The sequence below is a fragment of the Harpia harpyja genome, chromosome 3, assembly GCF_026419915.1.
Source record: "Harpia harpyja isolate bHarHar1 chromosome 3, bHarHar1 primary haplotype, whole genome shotgun sequence".
In the NCBI taxonomy this organism is placed as follows: Eukaryota; Metazoa; Chordata; class Aves; order Accipitriformes; family Accipitridae; genus Harpia; species Harpia harpyja.
The window spans coordinates 76398405-76419795 of NC_068942.1; the positions used below are offsets into that span (position 1 = coordinate 76398405).

At 38.8% G+C, this 21391-nt stretch overlaps 1 protein-coding gene across 3 annotated transcripts in view; it reads right to left on the reverse strand.

The window, feature by feature from the left end:
- The window catches only part of MNAT1 (MNAT1 component of CDK activating kinase), a 128024-nt gene that overhangs the window by 63279 nt on the left and 43354 nt on the right, over positions 1-21391 (reverse strand). For all 3 annotated transcript variants that reach the window (XM_052783469.1, XM_052783468.1, XM_052783467.1), the window contains exons 4-6: positions 15299-15402; positions 10901-11041; positions 5120-5245 (exon numbers count right to left, since the gene is read on the reverse strand). In XM_052783469.1, the coding sequence (XP_052639429.1) occupies positions 5120-5245; positions 10901-11041; positions 15299-15402 (371 nt within the window). The remainder of the gene's footprint in view (positions 1-5119; positions 5246-10900; positions 11042-15298; positions 15403-21391) is intronic.

A 21391-nucleotide genomic window follows, 5' to 3' on the forward strand; every position in this document is an offset into this window, starting at 1 on the left:
ATTCAACTGCTCTCTCCTGCAAGCTCTGGCTGCTTCAGACTGCACATTGCTCTCCCCAGCATTCAGCTACTAATAGCCTGAAGCTACAGGAACTGGAATAAAATCCTGGTAATATTCAGACACATAGAAAGTTAAATGTAACATCGCCGCTGTGATTTGGACAGGGAAGCAGAAGCTGAAGCAGATATTTCACTCTTAATTCACTGCCATTCAGGGGTGCTGTTGACAGGAGATGGAGCCTGGCGCAGCGGAAGAGACACGAGGTTAGGAATTTAGTAGGGCTGGATCCTATTCCTCCTTCCGCCACTGCTTTGCTGTCTAATCCTGGGCGAGTACATCCCCTCCGGGCATCTGGTTCCCCTCCCTCCCTGACACATCTATTTAAACTGCAAATTCAGAGGGGTAGCAACCATCTTGGTAATGACGAAGCATGTACAACACTCTACACTAATACTTCTATTAATAAATATTCCCACTGCTATTAAGTAATAAAACAAAAACCATGATAGAAATTGAACAGTCAATGATGCATTATATTAGTTCTGAGATATTTTGGTATGAAATGTAAAAAGGTAAACTCTCCCACGTGGTGGCAGGCCAGAGGACACTTATGCTCTTTTCCTGTGTATTTGGGCAATCCAATTAGAGGTAATTGAGTTTTTAACCACATGAAATTACTTCAAGAATACCATCACCATAGAGGCTAAATTTCCTGGGAGGCTGGGGAAAGGGAGCAAAGAAACCTAAAACTGGAAGGAACAGAGAAGGGACAGGGTACCCAGCCGGAAACATGCTGAAGAGAGCATGCAGCTAAGCCAGTCTAAGGAATTCGTATTTTTTACAAACATGCAAATAGCTGGGCCACAGAGTCAAAGATTTGCATGTTCCCAGTTCAATGAATTAAAGAGGAGTTAAATACATCCACACTTCTATGCGTTTTTAATCGCAATGGTAATGTAAAGCACAAATCTACAAGCACCAAAAGGTTTCTACAGTCCTGTAAACATCAAGAGACATAAAAAAATCCCTAAATTACTGTAATGAAATTAATTCCTGCTGCATTTGCAAACTGCCATTCATGTGCAATGCATATGAGCACCTCTTTTACACATTAAAATTAGCTTCACATTAAAGCCACCTCCCAGCCAGAAATGGTCACTATATTGCCAGACCTTAGATTTGTTTTACACACCCTGATGAGCCCTAGAAATACTAGGAACGTCATTCATCTCCGACAACCTTTGCTGGTTTTGACAGCTACTAAAATCTAAAGTACAAGCATTGACAGGAAATAGTACTTTTAGGACTACTGCAACAATTAAGATTGCTACAGTTTCTTTTGTAGCTTTACACTGATTTGAGATTAGATTTAATACGACTTTTAAATATTCAGATATGCTGAAAGCATATTTCTTAATATGATGAGCATGATAAGCAGAAAACTCTGAAGCATTTTCTCCCCGCACCTACAGAGGTGAATCAAATAGATTGATTAGGAAAGTATGTGTTATGCACAGAAGATACAATTTACTGAAATAAAATTTAAAAGTTAATGAGCAGACTGCTAAGAAAAAAAAACAGCTTTCACTTGAAAGGAGCAAAAAAAACCAATTTAACAAAAGGAAAAGTGAAGGAGACCCTATCCCCATGAACTAATTGTCTGTCTTGTTCTATAGGGGATGCTCTTGCTTAGCTTACAAGTGAAAGACACTCCCTCCTCCCCCTGAAAGCATAGGAACTCCACAACACTAATATGACACCTTAAATGAGCCAACTTCCTTGAGCATTGTCCAGGAGACTAGAATGGGCATGCCTCTTAATTCAGAAACCGAGAAACATGTCTGATTATCAGTCAGGCTGAAGAACATCTCTGACCAAGACCATCCCAGGAAAAACACTCATGTTCATGCTGAAAAAAACCATGGATTGCCACAACTGGCATATTTTTATAGGCTTTGTGTAAACACAAGCTCCACATTAGCCAGCACCTCAGCTAGCTCTATCTGGATTCCTTTCTTTTGAAACAAAATTAAGGAAAACACCCACCAGAAAAGGTCAATGGCCAAACTATTAGGAAAAAAAAAAAAGCACAGGGGAAGAACTTACATAATGATTCATTAAATGTGTGCTGCCGAAACCCTAACAGTGAGCATAAAACAGACTTTTCACAGAAACTATACTTAATTTGCAGAACTGTCGAGCCACACAGAGCATTAATTAGAATTGTATTTTTTAAGAAATTCTCAGTACTCCCCTAGAGCTACCCCCACCAATATAAGTGGTGTGAACCCCATGGCTTAGAGAGGAACAAAGCTAAAGCAACTATAAAGAGTGCTGCCCTTGAGGGCAGGCCAACAAAAGCTCTACCTATTTCAAGTGTACACCTATGCAAAACAAATGGACTGAGCATCTCAGGTTTTTAGAAAAACATTCAACCCGGAAAATAAGCATGTCATAAGGTGAGTGCCCAGGTGGGAATTCACCTTACGCTGTCAACCACGCCAAATCATGTACAATGAGCAGTATTGCTTTTTACAAAACTAACTCCGTTCTGAGCCAAACAACTTGCATTTGACTCCAGTAACTTTCCAAGATACATCCCACTCCTAATCTGGAAACATCAAGAACTAGAGATTTCATTGCATTCCAGAGTCAATTTTAACAGTGAGGCCAATTAACCAGTGGAACACTGTGAACTTTTGGTCTTACTTGTTCCTTCAGTTCCTATTTAGATCCTATTTGCTTAACTAAGGTTACTGGTTCTTGCTACATTTACTGTTGCGCTGTTCAGATTTGGCATGTTCTGTGTTAAGGAGGTACTTATTGTAAATTGAGTCATATATTAACCTTCCCTTAAACTAGAGGCAGAACACAGCATGAAGCACATCTTTCTGCCTTTGAATAGACCTTTGCAGCTCCTCTTTGCGTTCTGATTTTTGCATTCAAAATGCCATCAGCAGAACTCTTCAGCCCATGAGTCTTCCCAATACTGCATTCAGACGGAAAAGTCCTTTCCTATGTATTGCTGTGCTATCCACATACCCAAGGCCCTCCCACACACACATGCTGTGGCTAAGGGTCAAATTGGTTTACTTGCTTAGCTCAACTACCAAATCTTCTTCAGAGCCTCTTATTTACTCTTCTATTTATAATTTTGCATTTAGCCATATTAAAACACATTTCATTCAAATGAAGCTAGCTTGTCAAAGCGGCCCTGTAAACTGCCAGCTTGCACGTCATCCACAGAAATTCAACATCTGCTTCGAAACACTGAACTGTGTCCTAATAGAACACCCACAGAAATATTCCTATGCTGTGGTAACCAACAACTACTTGAGAAATTACAAGTTAGCCAGTTAATTCATTTATTGTGCAGAACCTCAATAGTGTTATTATTGTGTAATATAATTTCTATATAGTTCTAAAAAGCAATGTCACGTAATAACCAAATCGCGCACCCTATAAAGAAAATATGGAAACATTCATCTTTCTCAACAAAACCCGTAATTTCATTGGTGTAAAATCTGTTTTGCTTGATGTAATCCATTTTCCATAAACAGTAGTCAGCAACTTCAAACATTCCTATCCTTAACTTTATTGTTAACTGTACTTATTCCTAATTTTCTTTTTCAGTTGTTCTTTTTTAATCTAGGACTAAGGTCAGTCAGGGTGAGGTTTTTGTTTGTTTGTCTGGGACTGAACAAATTAAATTAGTTATCTACTCACACTTTCTGAACACTGTTAAAGTAACAATCAGTTATCTGGAGTATCCCCTATTATTCCAGATGTTAAAATGTAAATGTCGTGATGCTAGAAATCTCCTCATCCAAGTCTTTCACCATTCCTGGTGAAGTTTACTTAGCACTGCAGATCTGAAACGTCCACTACCGCATACTGCATTTAATATTCATTTACAAATGCATTAGGAAGTACTTCCATTGTCCTCATCATGTAGCATAAGCTTGTCTTCTTGCTCTTCCCAGAAGAAAGGCCAACAGCTTTAAGAAATTCTGACAATATATTTTAACAGCAAGAAAAAGTACAGGCATTCAGTTAGAATAGTTTTTAAACAGAACAACAAACGTTTTCTGTCCACTAGCTTTTCTACACAAATAGAAAACGTCTCATGAAGAATATCAATCTCCCCCAGATTCTTAGATTTTAAAAGAAAAAGGAAGAAGATACAGTTTATACTAGAGGAAAACAAGAAAACAATCTGCACAACTTTGCAAAAGCTGACACTACTTTTGGAAAGATAAGCTGCAAATGCTTCTACATAGTGAACCCTCTGGGGGATAATGAACACAGCACAGATATCCCTGACAAAATAAATTGATTAGTTGATGGAAGACTAGTTTGATGCAAAGGTTTTTGCTTTGCCAACTTCTTGGTTTGTTGAGGAGGGTAGAGAGTGCTGGTTATTTTCAAGACATCGTTTACCATTATCAATTCTAAAATACAAAGTCTAAAAAAGTGCAGAGATTTAAAACGAAACAAAACAGGAAACCAGTAAGGTGCAAAGACGACCAGTAACTCACGCTCCCACCCCTGAACCACCACCCCCAAAACTTCACATTTCCATACACAGGCTGATGTGTACTTGTACCATGTCATGATAAAGGACAGGAACGCTGACACATCTTTAGCTGTCACCGTAGCAGTAACACACTTGCAACAATACTTGTTGCTTCCTAGAGTCCAGTAACAATGAAAATAGCGTCCCTAACCACTTGGCATCATTTTCTAAATTGTCCGTCTCATACTCACAGATTATTCCAGTGCTTAAAGTAATCTGAAGAAAGTGCAGCCTATTCTTGAACTTCCAAAATTTCAACTTCCAGAATTGGTACACAAATGAGACAAAAATAATTCAAGGACACTGCAACTTTGCAGGGAAAGAGGTGTAGCTTGGTTTTTGACAACTATGCAATGAAAATATTTCATATATTCCAACCAGCAGAATGATGAAATTCTTCGGTTAATTCCTAATTACTTAATTGGAAGAGAACAGTCTATTTCATATAATATGCAACTCAGGCTTAAATAACCTCTAAATTTCATATGAGGAAATCCTCAGTCTTTTGAAAGGCATTAAAAAAAAGAAACAAGCAACTCTTACCATTTTGATGCCAGTGGAAAACGTGACTGGTTTGACAGGTTTGGGTTTTTCCAGTTGCATTTCTAGCTGAGTAGATCTGTCCTTATGCTGAGCTAAAAGCAGTGAAGCAGGAAGACTGGAGCTCTCCTGTAAACATGAGGAACAAATTTGAGTGCTAAACAAAACCAAATATTAATTAACACTGCATATTCTTCAAAAGTGCAAGCTGTGTCTGAAAGGCCATCACTAGCAGAGCAGCGTAGTGCTAAGTATCCTATGAGAAACAGTTTACAGAAAACGATCATTTTCAGTAATAAGAAAAAGCTGCAGCAACCCCATAAATCAGAGTAACCTGCAAACAACCACTTTTATAGAATCCACATTAAAGACAATATAACAGGCTCCTTATTCCAACTGGCCAACGCAACTGTATTTATTAAAATAAAACAAAAATTAGAACTTAATCAGAGAAGGAATAATACTAAGTAGTATAACTTGGATCAGATGTTTATCTAAGACACATTCCTTCTACCAATGAACTCAGACCAGTTTGAAATTGTTTCCCATTAGATTTCACCTGAGGCCGTTTGGAAATGATCCTTGCTCTGCTTTGCACAATGGCACTATTGTAAGTGCAACCAACAGCATATTTATTTTCTCCTTCACCAACTTATTTTTAGGGAAGCCAGCCAATTTAAAAAAAAAAATATATATAAAAAGTAGTAAAATGAATAGTTAAGCAAATGAACTACTTAAATTCTCAGAACAGAGTGATTATTAACATACATATACGTAACTACATTCTTGAGAGAGTCAGAAAATTATTGGCCAAGTAATTTTCTAGTAAACTAATGCAACTATCCACACGCACACCAAAAGCCTTGAGACTTCCTAGGTAGAATGACCATAAAGTTGAGAGCAGGGAAGTTCAGATGGATTCTTCCCAGACTGCTCTAGCACAGTATTTTACTCGTAAGGCCCTCAAACGTCATATATACTTCTGTTTCATGGGACCAAGCAAATACTGAACTATGAACCATATTTGTTACTCACAAAACCAAACAAAACTTTAATAAACTCGACCATGATTTTTTACTTATTCAGTTCAGGGTAAGAAGTTGGAATTTTTTAATGCCGTGAGATGCCTTGCGGTTCATGGTATCCTAGAGAAATCTTCTGAAGTGATCATGAAGAACAGTCATGTTGTAACTGACTTTTCATATCACTCTCCAGTCCTCTTTCCTCTCTATTTTTTTGTTACACTCCCTTTGTCTTATGACTAGATTACAAGTGCTAAAAGCAGAAAAATCTCAGCTGACAGAGCTGGTCCAGAGTCACAAATACAACTAAGGCATAGGATCCTACTCACATTTCTGTGATTAACTGGGAGGAGTGAAGAAGTTAAAAGCCTAAATTGTAATAATAAGAGATGCCTAATTTCTGTACAACTGGGAGAAAATTTGGACCACGAATGCACTAGGTTACAGTCTGCATCTTCAAAGTGTTGTACATATCCGTAACCACCATGCAGCAGCATATGCTGCTAGCTGTCAGCAAAGTTTAAGGATGTTGGATTCTTTTAATCACCAGATTTAATATGCTGGGGGAGAAGGGAAGAGTGGGAAGCATTCTCTGGTTCATTTTGTCCTCTCATATTCCTTAAACGTTCACTGCATTTCTAGTACAATAACTAAAGGAAGCCAATTTTTGCACCAACTTCTCAAGAGTTCACGCAATGACCGGTAACCAGATTACACAACTGTGGGAAACCCCCACCGTGCCAGAAAGCCACCAAGTCTGTGATTGTTTGTCCTTTCGAATAAGCACATAGCCCTTCTGTTAACTATTAACACACATGAAAGGTCCAATCCCGTAAGCATGTATCCATACTAGCAATTTTCTGTATGGGAAAACAAACTGTCTAAAAGTATGAACAAAGCTAGTTATATGCAAAAATTTCTAAAAGATTTGTCTCAAAAACCCTGAGGTTCTAATAAAACTGTGGACACATGATGTCTTTAAGGCACTTTGCCCTTTGCTTGACTCTAAGCTATGCCACAGCCCAGGGAAAACCTGCCTCTTCACCACGTGCTGCAATGCCATTTTGCTCATGCCTGGGAAGTATGGGCTCTTGAAGAGGAGAGTGCAAGTCCCACAATACAGAAGACATCCAAGAGCAGATCTACAATCTCCTGTATGCAAGTGAGAGAGTTTATAGAGTAAATAAAGGAAGCGCTTTAATATTTTACTCAGCCCCAATTATCCAAGTCTAGAGGGTTAAAAATAAACCCAACACAAAATAAAACACACACACACCCCTCTTCCAATGATACGTAAAACGCATTTGAGACTGCAAGTCTAAATTACAACAAGGCATTGTGCTTTTAAAGTGAGAGGTTTTATTGTAAAAGAGGTCACTTAATGAAGGTAATATAAAATCTGCATAATTTAGTACTGGGAGGCAAAACAGGCAACAGCCTAGGCAAAGCACCAGTAGCCTGCAGAGCCCAAGCTGCCCGCGATGCCTTGCTCACCTCTCCAGCAAGTGAACCTGGCCTTCCCCTCCCTGCTCCCAGCCGAGGACGGGTTCTTGGAGCCTCTGCCCCAGGTCCAGTCCTTTCTGCATGAGCCACTGCACTCGCCAGGCTGACCAGGAACCAGAGCCTGCTGCACGACATTTTAAATACCAAACATTCCTGTGCCTTTTCCCTGCCTCTGGATTATCTAAATTATAAGCTCTTTGAAGATGGGACAGTATTCTCATACACGTTTTTAAAAAACTGAGACCTTTACTCAATATGATAATACCATAAATAATACATACAAGAAACAATCTCCTCAGACATTAGGATTTAAGCACCAAAGGCAAAAATCTCTTCTTGGAGGAGGAAAGACTCCACATCTCTACCTGCACCACACAAAAAAATTAGTCTTGGATCTTCTCTTGCTGCCCAGTATGGGGGTGGAATCTTGACAAAAATGACCAAGACCCAGGTCATGTGGGCTGTAGGTTCCCAACACGAGGTGATGCATCCAAAAGAGACAATTCAAAACCAATGGGTGAAATGTCAGCTTCCCACCTTTCTCTACACTCACAATCCTGCAAGCCAGTAGTTTTGCCACTGGTATCACTGTAGCCGGAACTTAGTCCTTGTTGTTTTAGCACAGTACCAGCAACCATAGATGTAAGTTTTTGGGTTTTTTTTTTTTTAATGTAACTCTTTACACTGCTACTGCTTATGCTTGGCTTTTGCTGCATTTCTCAGTTAAGTTTTACTTATGACCAGCTTCATTTTCAGATTTGCAGCACAGCATTAGAGGGATTTCAGAGACCATAGGAAATGTTTATTTGTTTAACAACTGCTGGTTTTCCAGAGACTTTGTAAGTCATTATACAAACACTTCAGTGCTGGTTTTATAAACCTTTAGTATTACAAAACAAGTTTTGGGTCAAATTTAAGTTGACAAGTGCCCCTTCATAAACAGAGACACAACTTAAAATTGCCCGGTTTCCTTCCTCAGTCTTTAAAAATCACCTTTCTGTTGTTTTTAGAATATTAAGATATGTTTTAATAGCAATACATATGCAATCACAGTAAAAACTACCTATTTTGGTCATGTTTTAAGGATTATTTATAACCATTTTTTCCGCAAGCCATCTGGTGAAGTAGGTTTCCAGTAAAACCAACTGCTGTGTAAAAAAAACCAAAAAAACAAAAAACCCAAAACCAAAAAAAAAAAACCCCACATGCACTCCACCACTGGTCTCTAGTAATTTTAGAGTGTATTTTAGAACAGGATTGAAGTAAGTCAGAAACCAGTTCAAAATCCCTATTCTGAGCCATTAAATTCAAGTTCATAGTGGAGCTTTTATTAATTGATCCACTACTCAAACTATTCCTAATTGTGTGGATTGTAAGCACTTTGACCTTTAAAGTGAAAAGAGACTGCTGGATGCAAAGTTACAGACTTGAGAGATTTTCAAAGAACCTTTCTGCTCATCTCTGCTTTTGTCTACAAAAAATGAACACCAGCTCCTTTCAGTAAAACCAATGACGGGTTGCCAGTACTCCTGGCTTAGAAAAAGGTAGCTCTTCAGGAGGCCATGAAACTCCTAAATTGCACATTGATGTTCTCTCCATGTCAGTGCCTTCTGCCGTGGTTTGAAGAGGAACTCTACCAGGAAAAGTAGAAAAGCATCTGTATATTGAATAAGAACTGAGAATACAAAGCAGTAATTAACACTATATTAATGTGAGATAAACTGAAATAAGAGAGAAATTCTGATTTACATCTGCCAAGTAGCTTTAAACCACATTGACATAGCTGCACACATGTATGCATGCATACATATGTCTCCTTTTTTCTGATTTCCTTCAGGGTTACACACAGACCATTCTCATGGGTGTTAGAGCATGTGAATGTGTGTATGCATGTCTGTACACACACGTATTAAAAAAATTGAGACATGAATGTTGTTTAAATAACACATTTATTGAGCTTCTCTGTGCCCACACATCATCATTGCATTTCAGACGCAGAATCAGTAGTAAATTCAGCCAAAGACAAGATTAACACAATTTCCAGAAGTAGTCTGAGTTTTTCTTCAGTTGTTTAAACTTGCCTCAAATTAATCCAAGCTTCGTTCACTTCAAAAGGAGCAACTCATTAACAAAATTTTGGAGCAGGAGACCAAGACACACTCAAGGCAAGAAATCTTCTTGTTTTAGTAGTTTTTGAATACAAAGGGACCACCTATCATTTAGGTGCTCTGACTTAAAAAGGGTTGACTAATGCTCCGATAACTCATGAGGTTACTGTCCCCTGTTCTCCACCATCCCCCCGTTACAGAGGTGGCTGAGCTCATGAAGCAGCTCCTGATTACCATTTTGCTTCAACACACCAGATTATCAACCACTATTCAGGACTGCTTAACAAGACAACAGTGGTCAGAGTTCACATTATGGCTGAACCAACTTAGTAGCTCCTCTCTACTCCCCTCACAAATTGCATGACCAGCCATGCACCAAAGCAGATGCAGCTGTCATCAGCTGAAGGCAAAACAAGCAGGCAGTTACATGGCCTCAGACATGACAGAACCTCACCCATCATACATTCAAGGTGGAGTAGTCGCCATGTCAGCTATGCTAATGCAAGCCATCCTTGATCACAGTCAAAGCCTGTGGCTTTCATATTGTCGATGAATTAAACAGAAATCTAGACTTTTATACTAGCTCTTCTTCAGATATGCAGTCAAATGTCAGCTAGTAAGTAAACTGGTAGAGTGGCTGGACTCACTAAAGCAATTTCTGAAATACATCTCCACATGTCAATTAGCAACAGGAAAAGAGCTTTCAATGGAAGCTCACTAGGAAAAGAAATGAACAAAATAATCAAAACAAGTAGAACCAGAAAATAGCCTTCTTCAAACACCCGAAAAACCTTCTGCATTTTTCTTTGCTAGAATCTTAGCCAGGATTAATTTTGTGTTGAAACAGTCAAGAATGCTTTCCTAAAATTAATTTCTAACCAGCACTGGACATTCTGGACAATGACTCCAATTAAGTCTATGAATTCCAGAAGCACTCTTCCTCCAGTCCTTAGCTTACCAAAACCAGAGTCGTTTGTAACACTGAAATGAATGATAGGGGAGAGAACAGTAACGCAAAACATGCAAGACAGGGAAACAGAAAGGGGCAGTTGTGTTAATTCCACACAGTTAACTGTGGTAGGGATGAATGTCAAAGTACCTGCTGTTTGCTCTGCTACTGAGCATTCAAAGCCTCTGGTTTTGTTACTCACCAGATCATCCAAGAGTGCCTGCTTATTCTTCCTTTTTATCATCTGTTGTAGTTGTTCTTCTTTCTGTATGAGCAGTCGCCTTTGTTCATTTTCCTGTCGCTCCACCTCTAAAGCTTCCTCCAGCTCTTCCTGCTCCCGTGTCTGAAATGGAAATCAGAAATCAACTCATAGCATTCTTCCTCCTTAGGTGGACAGAGCTTGCCCACAGCTCTACTGCCTACCAAAGGACCTAGGACAGACCAAGCAATATGAAAACAGCCAAATTCTACCTTCTACAGTAGAATTTTAGGTAGAAGTTTAAGGTGATTATGGATGATGATTCTACCTCCTCTTATTGTCCAGTGCAAAGTTAGATTTTTTTTTTTCCTTCCTCCTTGCTGCTCTCTACAGTAGGAAGTAACCATCTGGATCTTGGCTCTTTAAACGTTAGAGGATGGCAATGGGTTTTTCTTACACCTTCACTCTAAAATGAACTCCTCTTTGCTCCCACACATCCTACTTCTCAAGTGATATAAGTGGGGTGACCGAAAATACAATCCCACAGTGCTGTTCCGGATCACCCCCCTCATCAGCTACATCTTCTGTGCGAAGTACGCTGTGTGGTTATCAGTGGTGTAGAAGAAAAACAAGATATTACAAGTCTGTGATTATTAATAGAGAAGCTCATAAGCTAAAACACATTTAAGCATGAACTGTAAAAATGTCATATTCCCAGAAAATGAGGAATTTTTCCTATAACCTGGATTGCAGTCCTGTGACACAAGACGAAAAGAAAGATATTACTAGTACAAAGTGGCTAGTTTTTGTTTCAGGATTTACTTCTTGAGAAGTCTGTTTTAACCTGTAAACTATTAAGTAATCTGTATTTGAAAATCACAGTGAAAGAAAAAAAGGAAGATGGCTAAGAGACAGGGGAAAATAAAAAGATTAAACAATTTAATATACAGAAGAGGGAATGAAAAGAATATCAGTTTGGTTGTAAGAAGGTACAGGACAAAACATACAGGAAACATTTTCCAAATCTTCCTCACCAAAAATACTAAAGGAAAGGGAGATTCAGTAAAAACACAGAGATCATTATAATTTTATAAAACTTAAATGGATGATTTATCGATGGAAGCAGTTTCAGCAAAACACTGTTACAGCCAAGAGCTTAGAAAAATTTGTTTTTATCATAAAGTATAGCTATCTGATATAGGCCAGAATATGCTGAAAAACATCCCTTTATCAGGCAGAACAAGACAATTGGTCCCAGTGAGGCCCAGTTACTCCTGGATGCAAGAGCTGACAGATCTCATCACCTGCCACTGAGCCAACAGAAGCTGCTTCCATTTTGTAACTAGCAGTGACACTGGTAAAAAGCTGGTCACCAACCAGTGACTGCCTGAAACTGGATTCTCTTTGCATTTAATGAAAGGAAACAAACAAGAAATCCCCAAGTTGCTAATTGACTTTATTTCTGAGAATTAAGGGTTCTAGTTAGTTCAGTCAACAGAACTGAAGAGCTCAGGGTCTTTAAGACATTCCAAGCCTCTTCCATGTTTATATGTAAAGGCTGCCTGGAATTTGCACTGAAACAGAAAAAAACTTGTAGGGAAGTGCTGACAGACCTAGTCTGAAGAGCCAGCCCTCAAAAATTATAGTCAGAAATAAGTAAACTGATATACAAACCTAAACCAGATCAGACTACAGGAAAAGGAAGAATTATCATGAGTCAGATCAAATTCTTTCTGAAAGGAAGACCAAACAAAACAGTAAAACAGGAGAGACGAGTTCAATAGGCAGCAAGAGTTGTGTCAAGTTTAAAGATAATCTAGACAGAGTCCCAACAGCTAAAGAAAAAGATGATCATGGTGGAGCCTGAAGCAAACTCAAGACGACAAGTGGAAGAAGTAAATAGAAAGTGTAATAAAGTTTTGCCACATTCAAGAGAGGACAATCAAGAAAACTTAAACACATTCACATCACAGAGTTCAGAGAAAAGTATTTCAAGACTGAACAAAGCAGCAAGTGAAATTAAACATCTAGTGACAAAGTAGGAAGTAACAAGTAACCCTATGACTGGAGAACAGCAGATATTGAAGGAAGGCGGCATGTTTGGGAAAACCATAGTCCACTCAGAGTGCAAGGCTTTATATATATATAAAAAGTATATATAAATATATATATATATAAATCAATTTATAATGACAAGAACCCCTTCTCCAAGAGTTCTTCACCTTTTTATCCAAACCTGTCTACTTAAAACTTTTTCTCTGCATGGTCCTGCATCAGATCTACAGATCTAACAGATGGGTTAGTACATGAGCAGCAAGCTCATTAGGAACTGGCTACAAAGATGAAAAACATGGCTTGTATTGACAGAAGAACAAAGCAGTTATTCAAATCCTGAGGTGACTGGTTCAGTAACTTAGTATTTTGATTTGTAAGAAAGAATGACATACTCATGAGGACAGAAGTAACAGAAGTGAGATCAAAATAACTTACAAGGCCACAGATTTGAGACATTAACTCATCAGTTAGAAACCAAAGAGGAGAAAATATGATGCACTACTTGACCACTACTGATTTTGAACCTCCCATACAACAGTGTTACAAGAGAACAGTCTTAGGATCACATCAATGTATTTCCACTAGAGATGGGAAAACAGTGTTCTTTTATAAGAGGCTGTTAAGATCTCAGCTACAATGTTACATTCAATTCTGGTCCCTTCTGCTTGCCAAACACAAATTCAAACTAGAACAGGCAAAGGGTAACAAAAACACCAAGAGGGACGGAGAACATCTATATTCCTCAGAAGCAAACTATTACGGTGGACAGAAAAATTTATGTCAGTCCAAGAATGAAGGGACAATGACTGGCCATAAGAAGCTTGAGCAAGAAATTAGGACACCTTTTACCATTTATGGAGTAAAGACATTCCAAAACCTGCCAAAAAGACGTAGAGAGAGAAACCTTTCAGCTTTTGGGAAAGGGGTAAATTTATGGGCAAGATCACGCAGTTTTTGTAATAGCAACTGCATCAAGTCTATTATTATGTTTCAATTGTTGAAAAAGAAATGTCGAATGTTTCAAATGTTGTAAAAGAAATAAAAAAGAAATGTCTCCAGATCTCCAGTAAGTCTGGATTCACACAGGCTTGCCCAGCTTCCACTGGACAGCCTCTAGCACATCAAGACCATACAGTACAGAAAACAGAAGGCCCAGGGGGCTTGGGTGGGTACGGAGTATTACTGTGCTGCTCAATATGATCGCACAGCTAGTGCACAGGCTGTCTGCGAGTCACATATATAAACAGAAGGTGGGCTGCAGGCAAAGCGCGCTATTCTCATGGTGACCCTAGAGGTTGCACCTACATTGTAAAATAAGACATGTATCCAAAGATTTGGCAGGTCTCTTCAAGCTCTGAAGCATAGGATATTGCACAGTGTCAGAGACAGGATAACAGATCAGAGATGGACCCCTAGGGAAATTTCCTTGCCTTTAAAAGGAAGGGGTTCAAACAAACATTTTTCAGATTCCAATCTCCTCCTGTGAAATCCTAGAGCTAAAGAAATCACTGGAAGTTTTGCCACAGACTTCAGGGGAGTGAGGATTTCACCCCTACTGATTTGAAAACAAGTCCTTAGTGCAACTGGAATACAAAACCTTGTTATGTCACACTCTGGGCAGACATTTTCCTCCAAGAACTGATAACAACGTGTATTTTTATACTGAAAAAATATTTAACAGATTAAACTTTTCTTACAGAAAGAAACGCTTGCAAGTTTATTTTTAAAGAACAGAATTATATCTGAGCCATAATTTAATGAATGAATCTTCAAAGAACCATGTGTTTTGCATACAGACCATGTATACAGTATTCCTGGTGTTATTGTTATCAGCTCTTGAACAAAAGTTTTAATGTTTGTTTCAACATCTTTCATTTTAAATTTTGCATAAACCAGACCTGTCCTTTCCTTCAGTTTTACAGCTCTCTCCTGGGAGCTTCATAATGTCTGTGTCTGGATTCTTTTTTTTCCTTCAGATGAGAAAGGAATGATTGTCCTGGTATAGGAGTGAACTTGGTCTCTCCTGGAAATTGTCCAATGACACTGCCAGCACGCATGCAGTGGTGATGTATTAGATGCAGATTTTACTGCCTGTCCCTCTTTTCAAGCCCTTCCCAAAATAAAGCATAACTACATTTCAGCTATCAATTTAATCTCTTTACACAGCACTAAATAACAGTATCGCAGAACATTAGCATATTACGGTTTTTGAATACAAAGTGAAATCTGCATAGTGCCTTCAGCTTTGACTTGTTTTTAAGACATTATAGAAAGTACTCCACTTCAAAAACCCTTTAATTCTAACTAATGAATAAAAATTGTAGGGGAGAGGAGAAGTTAACTAACCAGTTTTATCTTATTTTTCTGAATGACTTCTTTGTTATCCTTCTGGTACAGCTCCATTTTCCTTTTGGTGTTCTCCAAATCCACATTGTTGGTCAAGTTAAATACTGCACAAATATTAGAAAGACAAAAAGCAAAAGTATTAGGTCAGCATGCATGACTGACAAAGAAATACTACTCTTACGTTCTCTATCCCTTCTAGCGTCAGATATAAACATCACAACAACAGAATTTATTTAAATATGCCCTGTAAAGCAAGACACAATCTGCTAAATCACTGCAAACTTCAACAGAAGCCAGCAGAGTTCCTTTAGGTTTATACATCTGTAGGAGATGAAAATTTGAGATTGCATCCTATTTTGTGATACTGATGATTCACATGAATACTCATATTATTCATAACTGCTACTTGAAAAGGTCAATATTTTACAGCTAAGAACACAGTGATTCCTGTAAAACTAAATTAGACTAAACACATACATATTAAGATAAGGTTAAAACTTAAGTCATTCCATTTCATAAGATTATATGGTGCACAAAGACTACAAAGACTGTTCAAATTCTCAGGTACACAAAAAATCTTCACATTACTTGATAACTTCAAAGGCACCAATGTACAATTACCTTTATTATGAGGAATCTGCAGATGCATCCAGATTAATAAGTCAAATGGCATTCTTTTGATGTCTCTCGATAGTGACAGACTATAGCTCACATAAATATGAGCAAGCAGGGTTGGCCACCAAGCTCCATAGTTTAGCACAACATTCCCAATTATCTACACATGGCACAGAAGATACCTCAAGAAATTGAACAGTTTCTATAATCAGCAGCTTGAAAGATGTAGATGGTTTGGATGATTAGTAACTTGATGCAATGCCTGAGCCTTTCACCTCTAGGTCACTGGTTCAATTGTGGGTCAAGTGAATTCCAACTGAAAGCCATTATTACTGGGAAGTCATTGGGTGATCCCCATCCAGAGTGGATGCTGGGCTCATGCCCGTGGCCTTAAAGCTATTGAAGGCTGCCAACGTACAGCACTCAAAGCCTCAAAGAGTTTTGTCACGTGGCTACAGTAAATTTACCAGAGCAGCAGAGAAATTTGCACTGCCAATTGACAAATCCTTCGCAAGAAAACAACAGCATAGTGAGTGCGCTGTCAAACCCTAAGGAAGGGAAGGAGGTTCTAGTGAAAACGCCAGCATAGCGCTTGGAAGATTTTTTGTTCAGCTCTTTCTTCCTAGGTTCTCAAGTGACTAGAGCCAAATGAACCCTGTGCACATGCAGCACTGCCAAGCCATTTGTATATATGTAAGACTGCTAGAGAGAAACAGAAAGAAGAAGCATGAAGTCTGTTGTCATTCATCAGATAGCACACATCTCAGTTTACTAAAGATATATCCCTCCTTTCATCCTCTCCACAGGTAACATGGCAGAAAAGAGCTTTTAGGAGGGTTTTAGGTAAACCAAACCATGAATAGCCTAGACTGGCAAACCAGCTGAGAGCAGCAAAGGCAACAGCAAGAAATCAAAGCAGGGAGCAAATGGGGGCCGTGGGAGAAAACAGGAAAGGTCCAAAAAGCTAGAGTTGTGGGATACAGCTCAGTTTTACAAACCCAGCTGTACAGCAGCTCACTACTGCCAAAAAGGGGCAGTCCTGCTCTTACGTCCCTCTTCCCAGGTACAGGTCTCACTCTTTCACTTGCTCGGACTCCAGGACTCCCTGGATGCTTTGCAGTGTCAACAAAAACCCTCCAGCAACCTGAACTGGCTCAACAAAGGGGTCAGGCAAGTGCCAGAGATGGTACAAGGGAAGTAATGAAAGTGTACAGATGAGAATAGGAATACTCTCTTTCCAGGAGTACTGAACCACCACATCATCTTACTCTTACCAAAAGTATTCAGTCCTTCCTCAAACTGCAACAAAAAGGGCTACACAAGATACAGCTGAAGAAATTCCTAACCTTAAGCAAAAAAACCAAAATGCTGTATTTATTTTTTCCCCTCTTTTCCAAATAATGAGCAATATCAAGAGGACTGACATTTTAATTCAGCCTGGCTCCTAAATCAGCTGAACTCTTCCACCTCGAGTCCATCATGCTCACTTCAGAAGGAAGATCTGAGATGGAGGCTGGTTTTGTGGTTTAAGTATTCAATTGGGAATCAACACCTGAGTTCAATTTCCAACTTTGCTACTGTTCCAGGGCAGATCACTGGGCCTCTATACTGGAAGTCTGCCACCAGTAAAAACCAAGAGTAGGGGAATAAAACTTCCTTTCTCCTATACATCATCTGCTATATCTCCATACTATAGCTATATGCAGCTCCTATCTCCATAGTCTTGATCTCATTTCAGATGGAACCTCTGGGCACTGCTTTAACCCAAACAAGCCGTTCAAAGTTCAGCTTCTTGGGTTTTGGAAGCAAGTTACCCATTTCAAATTTTTTTTTTTTCCTCTCCAAAAGGCATAACAATATTTTCCAATTTCATATTGTGACTAACATATGCTTTTGGGTTACAGCAACATTACCTTAGTAAAAGTATAAATTTCTGGTATTTTAATGGAGATTTGACCTCCAAACTTCCAGCCTACGGTTCCCAGCTGACAAGCAGCTTAATATTTGAGTATTATGGCAGAGAAGAATTGTCATGTGAAAATGCTGGCATACAATCAGACCAGGGCTCTGCAGTGACAGCAGCTGCATGGGAATGTCAGCACTTCCTACAACTTAAATCCACACACCAGCTCTCTAAACTCTTCAATGACAACACAAGAAAGAAATAGCATATGAGACATGCTGTGCTAGCAGGATGCCCAGATGCCACCTTCAGGTGCAAGATGAGATGCCAAATGCCTTTAGGCTCCTGATCTTGGGTATTTCTCTAAAAGTAATCCAGTAATAAGCTGATGATCTAGGTTTTGCAACTATTGCTGCTTGAAACGTTCAGGGGTTTTCTTCTTCCTTCTCAGTTATCTTTAATAGGTTCAACTAGTCACAACTTGGGTTTGTAAAATAAAAACCGTAAGATTTAAAACTCATACTGGGGAAAGTAGGCAAGTTTTAAACATGTGCAGATGCCTGCCTTTATTTAGAACTATTTACAAAAGCAGGTTTATTTTGCTATTTGACATGAAGTAACATTTCCATGTCAGAGATATGTTTCTGCATCAATGTTTGAGAAATCTTCAGTAGCCCCTGCATAGCCACCTTAAATGCCCACTGCTCTGCTCACAGCAAGGTGAAAGATGGTTCACTTCCCCTTCTGTTTTCCTGCTGTGGCTGGAACCAAACCACAGGTAAAACCCTCTCAACAGCCAGATCTGCTTATACCATGCTGATTCTGCCCTGTCGGTCTTATTGTACTCTGGCACTTGAGAATAAGTTAGGACATGAGCAATCAGAAAGATTCATAATTCCAACACCCTCAAAAGCCAGGGCAGATTTCTCCCACTGAATATTGATTCATAGTCATTGAAGAACAGCATTATTTTGGTCCTAAGCATCTGCTCCTTAACACTAAGTTGTCCACATTTCAAGACTTAAAATACTGAAGAGCTACATTTTGTTGCAACAGTGTTAAGACCTGGATGTGTCTATATCAACATCAGTGTCAATAGTTGTCCTTTAATAAATGAAAAGGGTATCCTCCCTCCTACAATAAACACTGTAGCAGCAAAATGATGTTCTTTGACATTGCATGGTTATCAGTGGCCAACTAGCCAGTCAAAACATCTTCCAACATGTTTTCTAATATATTTTTCATAAGCTTCAAACGTCTTTTCATCAATATTCAGAGAATACACATTCCTGCCATTGTATCCTCGCAATTACAGTTGACAAGTCCACAGGCCACTAGTCCACAAAAAATAATTAAGAGATTATTTCTTTCTATTCTCTTTTGTCCCCTCCACAAGTTACTTGGCATTTAAAAACCAACAAGTATCAAATCAAAGAACACAGTCAACTAATACTCAACTTCTTACCTTTTACATAGCTAGGACTATGCAGTATTTTTTTTTATTTGCTCTGCTTTAAGTTTTGCCAGAAATTTATTTTAAATATAATTCTTCCAAATATTCCCTTTTTAAAAAAATACACCAAAACAAATTATAAAACTAGAAGAATCAGAAAGAGTTAAAAAAATGTAACTCTCATGCTACACCTACCCTAAAAAAATATTGGTATAGATCTGAATATGACTGGCAAAGCAGATGGCTAGTTTGAAAGGGTTTCAAAGAGAAGTCAGACTTATTTTTGTCCATGTTGAAATATAGCATAAGCCGATATAAGAGGCCTGAAACCCTTCAGGGAAAAGAAACAGAAGCTGTTTTGTATGCAACAATTATTTATCTACTTATCCATCTCACATTGGTTGGTTTATAAAATGACTTGCCTTGAGACATCTGTTGAAGTATAACAGGAAGACTATTGTGTTTTTCTGAAACATTTCATTCTGCTTAGGTAAAACTCTCTACTTCTGAAATTCAGCCTCTACAGGGAGACTTTCACTGCTTTTCAAAACAACAACATTCATTATGCAATTTTACAATAAACGGAAAAATATTTTCCTAGTTATAAAAAAGAAAAGAAAATGAGACACAGATTTTAATTATATGGCATAATAATTTGTCCAGAGATGCAGCAGTATGAATGAATGAATGTCACCACACTGCAGGACTTCAAGTCTGTCAAAATCTCCCTGTTTTAGTCCAAGACATTGCAAATTTTCTGACCCACCTCCTCCTAGTTCCTTAAGAGATAGTAATGTTACCACGTAAAAAATATTTGCTATTCAAATAGTAGGAACATTCCCTCTCTAGCAAGATAGCAGATGATTACTCTGCTGACAGTGTTTGATCTGCATTGCTGGTATGAGCCAGCTGAAAATTTAAAAATTAGTAGTATTAGTTTGTTATAAAAAATATTCCTCCCACCCTACTACAAGCAACTCCTTAGTTATCATCTTCATAAATCGCCAGCCAGAGATCAGGAATGGCAGAAGAGCAACTGCTTTGGGCAGAGCACTATGAAGGGAGACACAACCACATCCTCAGTCTGCCCAGGGAGTCCAAAGCTACCGTGGTACCTTCTGTTGGTACTTTTGAATCCTGATCCCTGTACTTTTAATAGGGGTGGGAGAGGGGTGAAGGGGAGAAAAGATTGAACAGATTTTAACAGGTCCCTTCCAACCAACATTTCTGTGATTATAACAAAATAATTATCAGAAAAAAAAGAAAACCCACAGCTAAGCTAGAAAAATATAGTTAGGTATTAAGAATTATTTCTGTTTATCCTCAGTTGTCTTTTATTGGGTCAATAATTTTCCAGAAAAATACCTTAGCATAGTAATAAATGATTGAAATCACTCAGCCCTATCGGTCTAAGAAAGATCACTTTGTCTGAAACAGCATGCTACCAAAATCTTTGTTCAGATGAGATGACTGAAATGGATCTTTGATAAAGCTGCCCAATTTCCAGTTGAGTTATTCCCGTTGTCAGGACCAGCAATACCATCCTCATTCACACAAATGGGGGTGGTGGGGGGAGGGTGGAGGGCAAGGGCAAACAAAACCAAACCAATAGACACCACAACCCACAAGTGATCACAGATATCAAAATCTTTTCTATCCAAGGATTGCTTGTTATAAATGTTCTGAGCAAGACAAGCCATTAGGCAGCTCGTATTGCATAAAGTCTTAGAGGAGTAACAAGATACAGGAATCCAAAGGGCACAAATACAGTAGCCTCCTTCCAAGTTGAATGTACTGAATGTTTTTAAAAAGCAATAATTACTATTAACAATTGTGTTGCGGTAATGCCTAGAGGCCTCATTCACATATCAGGAGAATGGTGCCAGGCAGTGTGCATACACATGCTCGGAGGCGGGCCCTGCTCTGGAAAGCTTACACACCAGGTCTTGAAAAACTAGCTACCAAGATACATACTGGGGGAAAGACGAAAACCTTGGGGGAAAGAAGAAAGCCCTGGGGGAAAGAGTGAGCAAAATTTGCATGATGTCCAGGGATTGTAACTTGTAGCAACACTCTAAGGTTTAACCCTGCCCTGCTCATCATATGGGCATAGACCTGTCTT